At 36.7% G+C, this 13,283-nt stretch overlaps 2 protein-coding genes across 2 annotated transcripts in view; one reads left to right on the top strand and one right to left on the bottom strand.

Annotated features, from left to right (window-relative positions):
* Positions 1 to 9,749, top strand: part of HHIP (hedgehog interacting protein) — a 71,615-nt gene extending 61,866 nt beyond the window's left edge. Inside the window, exons 12-13 of the mRNA XM_062625730.1 lie at positions 6,150 to 6,298; positions 8,525 to 9,749. Coding sequence (XP_062481714.1) covers positions 6,150 to 6,298; positions 8,525 to 8,718 — 343 coding nt within the window. The 3' untranslated portion in view covers positions 8,719 to 9,749. The remainder of the gene's footprint in view (positions 1 to 6,149; positions 6,299 to 8,524) is intronic.
* ANAPC10 (anaphase promoting complex subunit 10) overlaps positions 1 to 13,283 on the bottom strand; it is a 109,434-nt gene that overhangs the window by 2,661 nt on the left and 93,490 nt on the right. The window lies entirely within an intron of this gene.

Below are 13,283 nucleotides of genomic sequence, written 5' to 3'. Positions count from 1 at the left end.
AATCAGAGAAGAGTATTCAAACTGATGGACAATACAAAAGATTTCCATTTAACACCTGAAACTTAGAAAAGTTTATAGTGCTGTATAGTTTTGTGAAGTTTTAAGTGTTTGCCACTGTTGATACAGTGATTCCAAAGGGAATAATACTTTTGCTTGGGATGGCTCACCGGAGGAAGCAGGTGATTTTTATGAAAGAGGGCAGATCTTAAGTGTCCTTGCACACTTAAGATTTCCTCTTCCTCTCCTTCTAACACCTTACAGGTCTGGATTTCAGTATTTTTCATATCATCAGCCAGAATAGCTGCTTTCTGTTGGATTGAAACTTGAACTTGATCCAAACCACCTCACTCCTCTTTCATGCCCCCCCCAAGAGTATGTAATTCCACTTATCGTCCTTTCCATCATCACCTTCTGGGATTTCCGCTATCACAGAGTATTTCCAGAGAGACTGATTTCAGACACTAAGGGACAGTATCTAGGTCATACCTCATTTTGATATTGTTTGGGCTCTTTACAAAAACACTGGTGGCTTTATTTTTTAGTATGAATCTAGAGTGTTTGATGGTATGATAAGAAGAATAGCATTTATGAAAGCGTAGCCCTCTTCAAGGCTTTAATTACTATGGAAATGGAAACACAGAAACATACAGTATTAGACTAATCTGCATCAAGATACTCAGGTCTGATGGGTTATGGATACACTCTGAAGCTACTACTGGAAACTCTCTGTAGAGTGAGCCAATTTTGTTGGTGAATGCTCTCACCAACCCAGGTGGGCCATATGATTTCTTTCTGTTCAGAAAGTTACTATCCCTTAAGTCATTTGAGGGAATGGAAAGCCAGAATTAATGTCTAATGATGTTTACTTTAGCCGGAGCATGCAAAATTCTTATCTCATTTACCTACCCACATGCAGTTACTATTCCCATAAGAGACACTAAAGAGAAATTAGAGCTTTTTGCGAATACCAGTCTAGAGAGTTTCACTTTACAGAAGTACTTCACAAAAACTCCTTTGTAACCACAATGGAAAAACCTAAGGATTTTTTTCAATCACATCACAGCTCACTGACTGTAAAAGTTTTTGTTTTGGTTTGGGATTTTTTTTTCCTCCCTTTTTTTTTTCAGTCTATCATTGGCTATTAAGGAGTTCTCACTTTTTATCACTTTATAAGGAAAAAACAGCTCAGTTTATCTTTTGCTTATTTTCTGGAGCCTGCAGGAAGCCTCTGCCATCCTAAAGAAAGTCACACATAATAGAGCAGCTTTAGCCCAGTAAGCCAGTCTTTCCCAATTCATCAGTCAAAGTGTTATGCAAGTGGCCCCCTAAATTGATAAATTCCCACAGTGCCTGTTGACCCAGCTGCCAAGTGTTCATGCAGCAGGTGTTGTTTTCATGACCACCCTGACAGTAATACAAACTGTTTAGCAGTTGCATTGACCTCTTAGCTATTAACATTGATACAGGCTTCACTAGGGACTAGTTTTCAAACATGACAGAATTTCTTAAGACTAGAGGTCATGAACAAGTATACCATATAAGAATAAATTTGATATGCTGCTGAGTTTAAATCTTAAAAGCCATGAGTTTTTTCCACATTATTCCCATGAACTAAATCTGGAGACAAGTAACGAGCTTTTGGCATCTCTCCCAGGACTAAAGGTATACTTTTTAATTTTAGAAGCTGTACCTGAAGAGATGCTATATTTATTCTATGACAAGTAGTAAATTTAGTCTGTGACAAGTAGTGAAACAAAATTATTTTTTCTTGACATTTTCCCTTATAAAGGAAAAACCCAAACAATTAGTGCACAAATTTTGGTGGTATACTTAAGCATCATTCTTACACCTAATATCCTGTGAGCAGTTAATGGAAGCATAACATTCTTTCCTTATATTTTTATCACAATCAGGATTTCTATGGCCATGTCCCTTCTTTGATTGTGAACATCCAGGAGTTTTGTTTGGGTTTTTCTCACTTTACTGGAAGAAAAGGAGATTTTTGATATTGTGTCAAAGGCACGAAGGAGGAATTGTTTTCAGTACCATTGTATTACTGCTGAATTTGACCCTCCATTTGCATTGATTTATGTATGTCTGAGTTACAGGCAAGCACATATAGCAACTGAATCACTGTGTGCATTTAGTGAAACTGTGAAGAGATGCACTAAGGAAAAGCATGAAATCCTAAGCAGTTTCAGCGTGAGTTTCAATCTATTAAAGCATGTTGGACTTTTAAGTGCTTCTAAACTAGCCTTAGAAGCTACTTTCTTACACTAGCTACAGTAATGCAGCAAAAAATATTTTACACATCCTACAGCCAAGAATTCCCAGCTCACTGCACTCATCAGCAAAGGGACCCAGCGAGGGCCCCAGCCCCCAGTACAACTTCTCCTCCGTGTTCCATACATTTAGAGTTGTTATACAGTTTCATGAAAGCATGTTTTAACAAGCAAGATATACTGTACTGTACTGTATATATGAACAGCTCTTTAAGATAACTAGAATTGTACAGACCGTATAAATAGTCATTATCAGCTACATTTTTGGCTGACTTTCTGCGGACCAAGTAGTGCTTACTATAAGAGTAATCAAGCTGTACCCTTTTGAGTTTTATAGATTGAGAGAGACAAGAAAAAAATTCTCTCCAGCCCACAACGTGGCTCCATCTATTCCCCTCCATTTTCCACAAGTGAAGCAGTAGTTATATAAACAAAACCACAGGTTTGTCTAAGTGCTGGAAAGATCAGATCCCAACAGTCAGTTTGAAGACTTATATTATCTTTGTGAGATTCAGTTCAACTTATGCCAAGCTTCAAAATTTCCACCCCTTTAAAACCTTAGGAATGCAAAGTGCAAGTATTGTGGGGCAAAGACTTTCTCTTGATACATATTGGTACCATAACAACATTCAAATTCTGAAAGAGAAGTGTGGCTTTTCCCATAGTACAACCAAGGAAAGCCAGTAATTCTTCTCACACACAAGGACTCTGCTGCAGCTGCATCTGTATTCCTCTTTTCCTAAGGCACTCTGCCAACCAGAATTTTTTCCATCTTTGTATCTACTCCACCCCACCATTAATAAATATTGTCTGAGGATGATTAGAGCAGATTATTGATCGATGGTAGAATAAAAAGGGCAAAGTTATATTCACAAGTACCAAGAGCACTAGAAAACTTCAAATCATGAAAGTGACCAGCCATGCTTGGCTGGATACAAAAAGTATTATTTCTACCTCCTTACTTAAATACAAATAATAAAAGAACCATATATTCCAACACTGTCATAGATAAATACTATACCACTGTTCATAAAATAAATTATTATCTTCACAAATAAAATATCTGTGTGACTTATGAGGTCATTCTTTGCTAAAGATATGCCACTGGAGCTGTCTTCCAAGAGATGTTTCAGGAGCCTGAGGTTATGCTTCCTGCTAAACACAGTACTGTACTTGTTTTTGAGCAAGAAAAAGGCCCCCATTTAAAATAACTTGAAAGAAATGGGCTTTAACAGAGACAGATGAAGAAAGAATGTTGTCTCCTATGCAGTTGGCTATAAAGAAATCACATTTAAATTTTTCTTTTTTTTTCCAGAGGTAGGAATGACAAGAATCTGAAAAAGGCTCCACTGAAAATCATATCATTATATAGAACTGTTTCCCAAAGAGTACTGCCTGTGAATCTCACAATTTTTAAGTGTAGGAACGTTCTTAACCATTACTATAGAAATGGAATTTCTTACAGGTCAAAAACCTAATGCATTATATTTAAAACAGCTATGGAAATATGTAAACATGAAACCTGAAAGGGTTTCAAATATGCTGCATGAAAGGTGTCAAAATGTTTCAAGGCCCTTAAATAATACAGGACCAGAAGTCTGATTTTCAGAAATGCTTTTGAAGTTTTGCTACACTAAAGATGCATCTACACATTCTTTCTGTCCTTAACATCTTTGGGGAACCAGATATTCTGTATGGATGTTTAAATAGTCATGGTAGCAATTAAGACTGAGCAGAGAAAGTGCTACAGTGAAGCAAACTAGTGAACCTGTACTCTACTACTGTGTTTCAGAGACAAATGCAAGAAACCGTGTAATGTACCATTAACAAGCTGCATGCCAAAATGGGTGGGTGGGGGAGAATATAAACCCAGTCAGCTAGTTAGGGACTTCTATACCATTAGGTATGAGCACTTATTTTTCTATAAATCTTTTTTTATTCTATCTAATATTACTTTGAATGTCCCCATTGTGCATAGAAAAATCTTTGTAAAACCCTACTAGAACATGGGCTTCATTGGTATCTTAGAAGCCATGAGTTCAACTAGTCATTTTTTTCCCCTCAATTTCTTATGATGTTGAAACGGCAAGAATGCCCAATTTCCCTTGTCTTTTTCTGTCGCTGTTTTCCGCATCTCCATCATACCCCGTCTTCAGACTTCAAAGACTATGCTTTTCTCCCCATAGGATTATCAGTCTAGGATTTTAATATTTGACAGGATAATCAGTGCATCAGCTGCTGTATCACCTATTTGCATATAATTGGGGGTTTAATACTGATGTCAGCATAATGAACAATGTTATTTTCTATTCTATTTCTATCTCATACAATTTTGCTTTGGTTTGTTCAGATTCTAGCTGGACACTTAGCCATGGCTTCTCTGAACTCTCCACAAAACTTGTAAAATCTTCATCCTGCAAATTTCAAGCTTAGGAATGTATGGCAGTCATTCAGATTATCTGCTTGAGAATAAAAAAATTTTTTGTCACTAATTAACTTCATTTACAATGATGCTTCCATTCACTTACTTGTTTAGATCTCTGAGGAGATCCTGATGTTCTTTTCAAAACTTACTCCTGTGCAATCAAACCTACAGCAGAGACAAAACATGGTACCTCTACCATGAGCCTATAGCCTTGTGATGATCCTATCGGTCTCTAGCTGCTGAACTCAGACAGCAAATAAGTGGCCAATATGGTGATATACAGCTAAATTAAAAACAAAAAAAACCTCAAACAATTAACATCTAAAATGCATTGGAAGTCTTATCAACAGTTAGAGCATGCTTAGGTTAAAATACTTAAGTGTTTTACACACTTAACACTACAGAAGGAACACTACAGTTGCTTCTTTGTTAAGGAAGATAATGTTGTGCTTTTGCAAATAAAAAAGGCTAGATATCCAAAATATTTTGTAGACATTGACAGAAAAAATTTGCATTATGTACGACTTGATACCAAGAAGCCCAGGAAAAAACAGTATCAGAAATATTTTGTCAACTGAACTACAATTTCCTTCATACATGCATTTCACAGAAGCACTCGCAGAATGGTTGAGGCTGGAAGGGACCTCTGGGGGGGTACCTCGCCCAACACCCTGTGCTCAAGCAGGACCACCTAGAGCCAGTTGTTCAGGACCATGTCCAGACAGTTTCTGAACATCTCCAAGGATGGAGACTCCACAACCTCTCTGGGCAACTTGTGCCAGTAGTGAAAGTCTTCCCTGATGTTCAGATGCTTCAGTAAGCATCCAGAATGCATAATCCAAATATGATTTCATGACAATATGGAAATTAAATATCTGCTGTGTCAAACTGAATTCATAGAGGCAATACGTTTGCAAAATTATTATGCATGCCATAATGTGTGACATAAAACTTGCTGTTCATATTACTCTTCCCAGGATACAAACAGAAAGATAAATCAGCAAGAAAAGCAAAAAGACACCATCAGATTCTGGACTGAATTATATGACTATTTGTGCTCGCTGAAGAAATCGCACACAATCAGTAGAATTTAGCATGTCTAATAATGATATTATCCAGAGATACATGCTGCCTGTGATTAGGTCTTCAGGAAGTTTGTTTGCCAGGTTTATGCTTTTAAGAATTCTCAAGGACTATTATCTCATCTTGTAGACCTTGAAGGCAGTTATACGAAAGAACAGAAAATCACACTGTATTGTTCTTTAATGTAACATGTTATGCCTACATTTCCTGGTGTTTTTGAGAAAAATAGCAATCCTCTTAGAACTGATTTCTCCCACTGATAGTACAATAAAAGAGACTCAGGCCTGTAATAACAACCCCAAAGCCTTTCTTATTGACCCCAACTTTTAACTGTTTGGTTCATTTTATTTTTTTTTCAGGCCTTTAGTCCCTGAAGAATGCAAAAGAACAGCTCAGCCTGCACAGATACTGACATCTGAATGCTCAAGGCATTGTCGGAACGGGCACTGCACTCCCACAGGAAAATGCTGCTGCAATCAAGGCTGGGAAGGAGAATTCTGCAGAACTGGTGTGTATACAGATTCACAGCAATAAGTGAAAAAAAACCATGATATGTTATAAATTGCTTTTAATTATTTGCTGAGAGAAATTTTCAATGTATGTCACTGACCATCAGTTCTAAGGCAATGACAAAGACGTACTGATCTCATGAGTTGTAGGAGAACTGTAAGTTTGGATGAGTGCAACTGTTAAAACATTTAATGCAGCATGAACCATTACAGAATGCAATTAATAGCATAAATATGATAGACAAAAGTATTATTTTTTTCACAAGAATGTACAATGAAAGGAAATGCAATCAATACATGTTTCCTATTTGGACACTAAGCTTTCACCTGCAGTATTATCATTGTCAGTGGCATATAGGAGTCCCTTGTCAGGAAAGATGACAAATCAGACCTTCAGGTCACTGTTGTATATTTTGCACTTTGCTAAGGTAATGTAAATACTTTAGTTTTGGTACATCCTTACTTCTGATACTACAGAATAAAATTGCTCTAGTTTGTTAACTAGAATTCTGTGTAGAAGTTTTCACAAAGCAGCTAATAACCAGAACATTACTGTAATCTATTATTAATCACAGTGCTTTTATTAAGTCCTATCTTGTTGCCATAGTGTAACTTTTAAAAGTCACTTACTTGAAAAAGTGACTGTAATCAAACTAGGTGTTGGATATGACACCAAAGGGGTGAGATGAATGAACATGCGGTGCCAAAGCTGTCATATCACTGTCTCACAGAGGCTGTGGTTATGTCTGAGCTGTATAATTCTGGCCTATGCAGGTCTTCCAGAGCAAGCCTGGGTACCAGAAGTTGCTATTAGTGCACTAGTGCAGTCTTCTGACTGAACATGTTTGCCTAGTGAGTTTATGCCAATGCCTATACAAATAGATAAGGTTAACATACTGTCAGTAGAACTCAAGTGTAAAAGAATCAGAGAGTAAGACAAAGCAAGGTTCATATGATGGACCAGGAATAATTCAGGTTGGAAGGGCACTCAGGAGAACGCTGCTGAAGCAGGATCAGCTACGTGGTCCTTATAGCCTGGAGTGTAAATTTCAGCAATCTCCTGGTTTCTAGTGATGATCAGGAGTGACTTAGGAATTAAATTAAATGAAATTAATTAAATCACTCATGATATATCGTACTGGCAAGATTCATGAGTTGACCATCATGCAACCATGCAACAAAAGCAATGGATGAGTTAATCTGATCAAATAGTGCAACTTCGGTTGTCCTCACTTGTCAGTCAGAGGTTTCCTGCATTTAGAGAATGAGGCTCATTCTACAGCCCTGGTTCAAGTGGAACTTAAAAGTAAAAAAGATCTCCAGTGTGACCATAAATGGGTCTTGAATAATCTAGCTTGTTTAAAAAATTACAGCTCTGTGATAGATGATTTAATAAACGCAATGTACAAGAAAGCTACAGAAAATACATAGACTGTATCCCACACAACACTTACAGGGATGGGGCAGCCACATCTTCTCTGAGCAACTTGTCCCAGTGTTTCACCACCCTCACAGTAAAGAATTTCTTCCTAATGTCTAATCTCAAAAAAAAATCTCTAAAATCTCTAAAAAAATCTCTAAAAATACTCTGGTTCTTTTCTTCCTAAAAGAAATTCAGTTCTGTTCCACACATAAGTGATTCAAGAGCCAAAGGAATGTACCTCTGTGGTCAGTTGTAGTCTGCTCTGCAAAGGACAGCATGTAGTGCAGAACTCTCTGCGTGTACAAAGGAGCTGACCTGAGATTTAGTACTTGTTAGACTGGAGATGGTCAGGTACTAAAGCGTCTCAGAAACTTCAGGGCTTTTTGTGCTGCTAGCATAAGAAATGGTATAAGTTATACAACCACTGTTTAAAGATCTAGATGTGCTGCATGTCTTTTTTTTAAATAACATCTGGAGCCCAAAGTCTTTTGAGTTGGATCTTCCATACACTCCAAAATAAAGCATGAATAGAGGAATTGGACTTTTTCAAAAATCTATTTGAGCTTCACAGTCTGTCCTGGGTGACGTCCTCTCAGACATACAAAATTACTTCCTCCCCCTAATATTCTAAGCTTAAAAAAATAATGTTTTCAAAGATGGTAATATTTCATCCTTTTCAGCCTGGTTTTAATTTATGTGCTTTATCACTTTAAGTTTAGAAAGGCATTAATGAATGTGTACTGTATACTTTTGGTTTGTGATGCTCTAAACAAACTAGAAAATCACTGTTTTTTACCCACAGCAAAATGTGACCCAGCCTGTCGACATGGAGGTGTCTGTGTAAGGCCTAATAAATGCTTATGTAAAAAAGGCTATCTCGGCCCCCAGTGTGAACAAGTGGATAGAAACATCCGAAGAGTGACAAGGGCAGGTATTCTTGATCAGATCCTAGACATGACATCCTATTTGCTGGATCTAACCAGCTATATTGTATAGTTTCTGGGACTATTTGGAAACTACACTTTCAACGGGCATTTGTTTTGAATCCTGTCATTTTTAAAAGACTCTTGTCCTGCAACAAATACCAGTGATTTGATTTACTTTATTAATTTAAGTATAATATCCACAAATGTGCAGGTAAATTCTTTGTGTGTGTGTCAGTATTTCTGTACGTCTCCCCAGACGTACCGACTGCCAATATGCACACACATACACAGGCACGCACTATCACAAATGCGGTTTTATGGCTAGTGGAATTTTTTTTAATATTTATTTCTTCATGAGAAATAGTTTACGAAGTAATTCCACTGTAAATCACATTTCTGTCAAAGGACTTTTCGTGGTGTCTTAATGGATTCTTTGACATCCCAGAAATCTCATGTCTGTACCTATGTGATTATGGTGATGAGAGAGCAGTTTTCAAACATCGGTGTATAAGCTGCTGCTTAATAAAATCCAGTTGTAATGGTTTCTAAGGTGAACTGAACTCCATCATGAGACAATATTTGAGAACTCCTTAATGCATTCCTATTGAGGCAATTCATTGTAAGACTGTAACCTTCACCTTCATCAATGTAACTCTATTACAGAATGTTATGCATTTCTTTATCTAGCATAGATGCAAAAATCTGGTTATCGCAGCTTAATATCAAGATTGTTTCAAGTGTTTAATAATTAAATTATATTCGCATATTTCAAAACCAGTCATCCTAGAAGGTCTGCTTTTTATCACATATTTTATTTAACAATGGGCACTGGGTTCATGTTACATATTTATATTATTTTATTTTATTTTTATAATATAGACATCACCTAGATGAGACAGCTTTACCATATCCTGTAAAATACTAAAGTTACATTTTTCACCAACTTAATTGGAAAGAAGGGGAAAGAAAGAGCAATCACACTCTTTAATGTGTTGTGGATCTAATCTAGAAATGTATCCTTGTGTCAACTTGTACTCATTTACGACGGATGGAAAAAACAACTGCCAACCAATCATAATAAAATTCCAGCTTATGTTAAAAGTGCTCATAAAGCGATTCCCACCGTAACAGGACAGGCCAGACTATACACGAGTAGACTGCTGCCGATTTCATGTTGAATGGAACATCCCTGGATGAGAGCTCACATAAGCACGTGTTGGCTGTGTAAGATGTCACTTGTACAAAACGTATAATGATTCTCACCAAATGCAATTTTAAATGTAAATGTTACTTGAAGAGCTAGTGTGAAATTGAGTCTTTGTAAATGTATCAATAAATACAGGTACATGCTATAGTCAGGTTTTCTAAAGTATTCCCAGACTAAGTAGATGTATCTTCAGAACTGATGCCCTCTTTATCTACAGCTGTAGGGCATTACTGGCAGTCTCTTTGCTCACTACTTTTACCTACTGACAGATTTTCTTTGCACTACCTGGCTGTTACAAAATCTTGCCTACGAAAAGAAAGCAGAGTAGCCCCAGTGTGCACATCCTATGGTTCTTATAAGCAGCTGCTCATTTGTCAATGATTTACAACACTTTAGGCAATAAGATCTAAAAGGCTTTAGCCATATTACTCTCCGCTAGTAAAGTTACCTCTCTAGAACAGTGACATGCCATGCATTTTCCTTTCTAGTTGTCAGTCTTCATTTAGCACATTTTAAATCTTAAAGTACAGCATAACAGAAAGTTACATTTCCCTGTCTTAGGCATTCCAGCTCAGAGGAACAGAAAATTACATTTGCCTTCCATATATGTTTGCCTGGGTTTTGAGTGACCTCATGCCAAGTGGAAATTGGTTGAGAAATCTTGGTTAAGTGCTCAGTGAACAATGGCCTGCATTAAAAAGTGCATGCATAATTTTGCACAATGTAGATTCAACTGACAGTCCATTGAAAGACATCTTGGGATTAAATGAGCATGAAGACCAAATTGCCCTCTCACCCCAGAAAAGGGTGGTCCCTTATAGTCACACGAACACTTCATTGGCTAAGCAGTGTGACCAATCTTAAAATGAACCCCGCAGTAGCATCTGTAGGTTAATAGCAGCTCTTTGTCTCCGCTGCTTTCTGCCTTCAGTCTTTTCCCTGAATTCCATCACAAAAAGTTTTACAATTAAAAAATGTCCTGACAACCATTTTTGTAAATTGACCTTAGCATCTAATCTTTCCTTATTCAATGTGGGTGACAAAAATGTGAACTTCTCATGAATGAGCCAGCTGTCTAAATCTGTCACATAGCACAGTTTTATTACACTCTTCATAACCGGCAAAGCAAGAAAGTCACTGAAGTATTTTAGCAACATTTAAATATCTGACAGAGATAATATCTTTAACACTTTCTTTAATGAAATACATTTTAAAATAAATCCAACTTTACCTCCACTGTGACGCATTATTTTCAAAAGCTGGGGAGATGTGATAGTTCTTTTCTCACTGGTTAGCTCCTAGAGACTTGAAAAGATCTACATAGTCATGTAGAGAAGGGATACCCATGATGTTATAGCTTTGACCTTAATAATAAAGACAATTTAGTTTACTAGTGAAATCAGAAAATAAAACTCCAGTAAAAGCTAAGAATTAAATCCATGTGTCATTTAAATCAATGGGAAAACACTTGTATCAGCTGTGCTGCACTCAGAAAATAGCTTTTAAGCAAAATACTTCCATTTATTAAAAAAAAAAAAAAAAAGAATTTATGTTTGAGTCATTCCACCAAAGCTTCAAACCTAAGAAGTAATCTAAGTGAAGATTAGAGGGAGAGGGGAGACAGATAGTTTGTGGAAAGTGTTTTGCTTCATTTTTAAATCATCTTTTATATCATGTGAAAGCAAGCCTCTGCAGTAAGCCCACATGAGTACATAGGAAGTCCCAGTGGAAAAGAAGTATTCTCAAAAAAAAAGACACAAAAACTCCTAGCTGCTTATTTATCAAAAGAAATTGCACTATTAAAAAGAGCGAGCAAACCCCAGGCCCAGCCACCCAAGATGCTGATATAAAAAGGGCAACTGCAGTAATTGCCCTGAGAATTGGCATACAAAACAAAAAAAAAAAAGGGTCTGTAGAAAGCCTGTTGCCAGTTAGGTCATTCTGCAGCCATTCTCACACAACCTCCGAGAGCGTCCCAGAATAAAATTGAGCTTATAAATGAAACTAGATAAATGAGGCAATTAGATAAGGGCCTCCAGAAGGGACTTTATGTATGTGTTCGAGTTGTCTCTGTCTCTGTCTCTCTCTCCCCTAATCTTTTATTCCATTCATTTCTTCCTTTATTCAGAAATACTGCCTCTCTGTTCCCAACACATTGTACATTTCAAGCATTCTTTGAGGCTTTTTACTGTTAAAAGAGAACAAACGTACCTGTTGCAAGAAACATAACTCTATTCCTGATGCCTGCTAGTTTTCAACTCTCATTTTATTATTCTGGGACATAAAACCTTCATTTTTCTCTTTTTAAGTGCCACTGATCAGAAAGAAGGCATACTATTCAAATATAAAAAATGTTTTTACTAAATAAATAAGTAGGGAGACAAAAAGATGTTATGTAAAATCAGCTCAAAATTGTTTCACTCCATTTCAGAAAAACAGTAAACTCATTTTTCTGATGCGTCCAGTAAGAAATATTAACTCAAACTGCTCCCCTCGAGGAAATAAGTCCCTTCCGTTAACAGTCAGGGACACAGACACAAGCCCTTTGTACCTTTAAATCCTCACAGGTTATTACATTTCATGCAAACAAAGTCCAAGTTAGGTATAAATAACTGTATCGCCAACATGACACCTCTGTTTATCGCCTTCTTTCATTCACTTCCCCACATTTCGGTTTTGCAACTCCTTCCTTTCTAAAACCATAGCAAATGTCTATAATCCCTGGTTGCTGCAGGTGATGCTTATTAATTTTGAAACTGCCTAATAGACTTGGGCATCAAATAGGCTTCCCAGCAGGCTGAGGTTTTTCTCTCTTGATCATTCCACAGAGCTTTGTTATTTTATAGTGACTTCTAAGACTGTATCTTAGTGTGGACATTTACAGATCAGGAGTTTACAGCCTCAAGCAGCTCTGCCTCAGGATGTTAAGCTCAGACTAAAGCTGAAGGAAGACAGAAAGCACTTGGTCACTATGCTCATCAGAAAGTTATCAATTTCCATCCAATAATCAGATGTCTGAAGCAAAAAGCAGAACAATATTCCTAGGATGATAAAATATTGCTTTTCAGTATATACCTTCTCTAATTTAGGGTTAGAAACAAGGACATTTCAGGTATATATATGCAAAATGGAAATTCTGAAAACACTTATGAACAAGCAATTTTTCACATGTGTAAAGTCCTATTAAGGTAAAAATAAACATTCATACATGTAATTTTACTTGCATCCATGAAACAGACAGTTATAAGATTCAAGCCATAAGGAAAAAACAAATCCAAGGACATCCTGCTCTGCTTGTTTTTCCTTAATTATGCAAATCCTTTAAAAGACATTAATGCATTTTAATTTACTATCCTGATACACAGATATACTAAATTTAACTGTGTATCAGCTTAATTAGGAATTATACCATTTGATCTTCTGTCCAA

Source organism: Pezoporus occidentalis, unplaced genomic scaffold, assembly GCF_034315485.1.
Source record: "Pezoporus occidentalis ecotype Australia unplaced genomic scaffold, CSIRO_AGI_Poc_V1 ctg281, whole genome shotgun sequence".
Classification (NCBI taxonomy): domain Eukaryota; kingdom Metazoa; phylum Chordata; class Aves; order Psittaciformes; family Psittacidae; genus Pezoporus; species Pezoporus occidentalis.
Note: the sequence above shows the minus strand (reverse complement) of the source record. Positions and strands in the feature narration are given on the sequence as shown.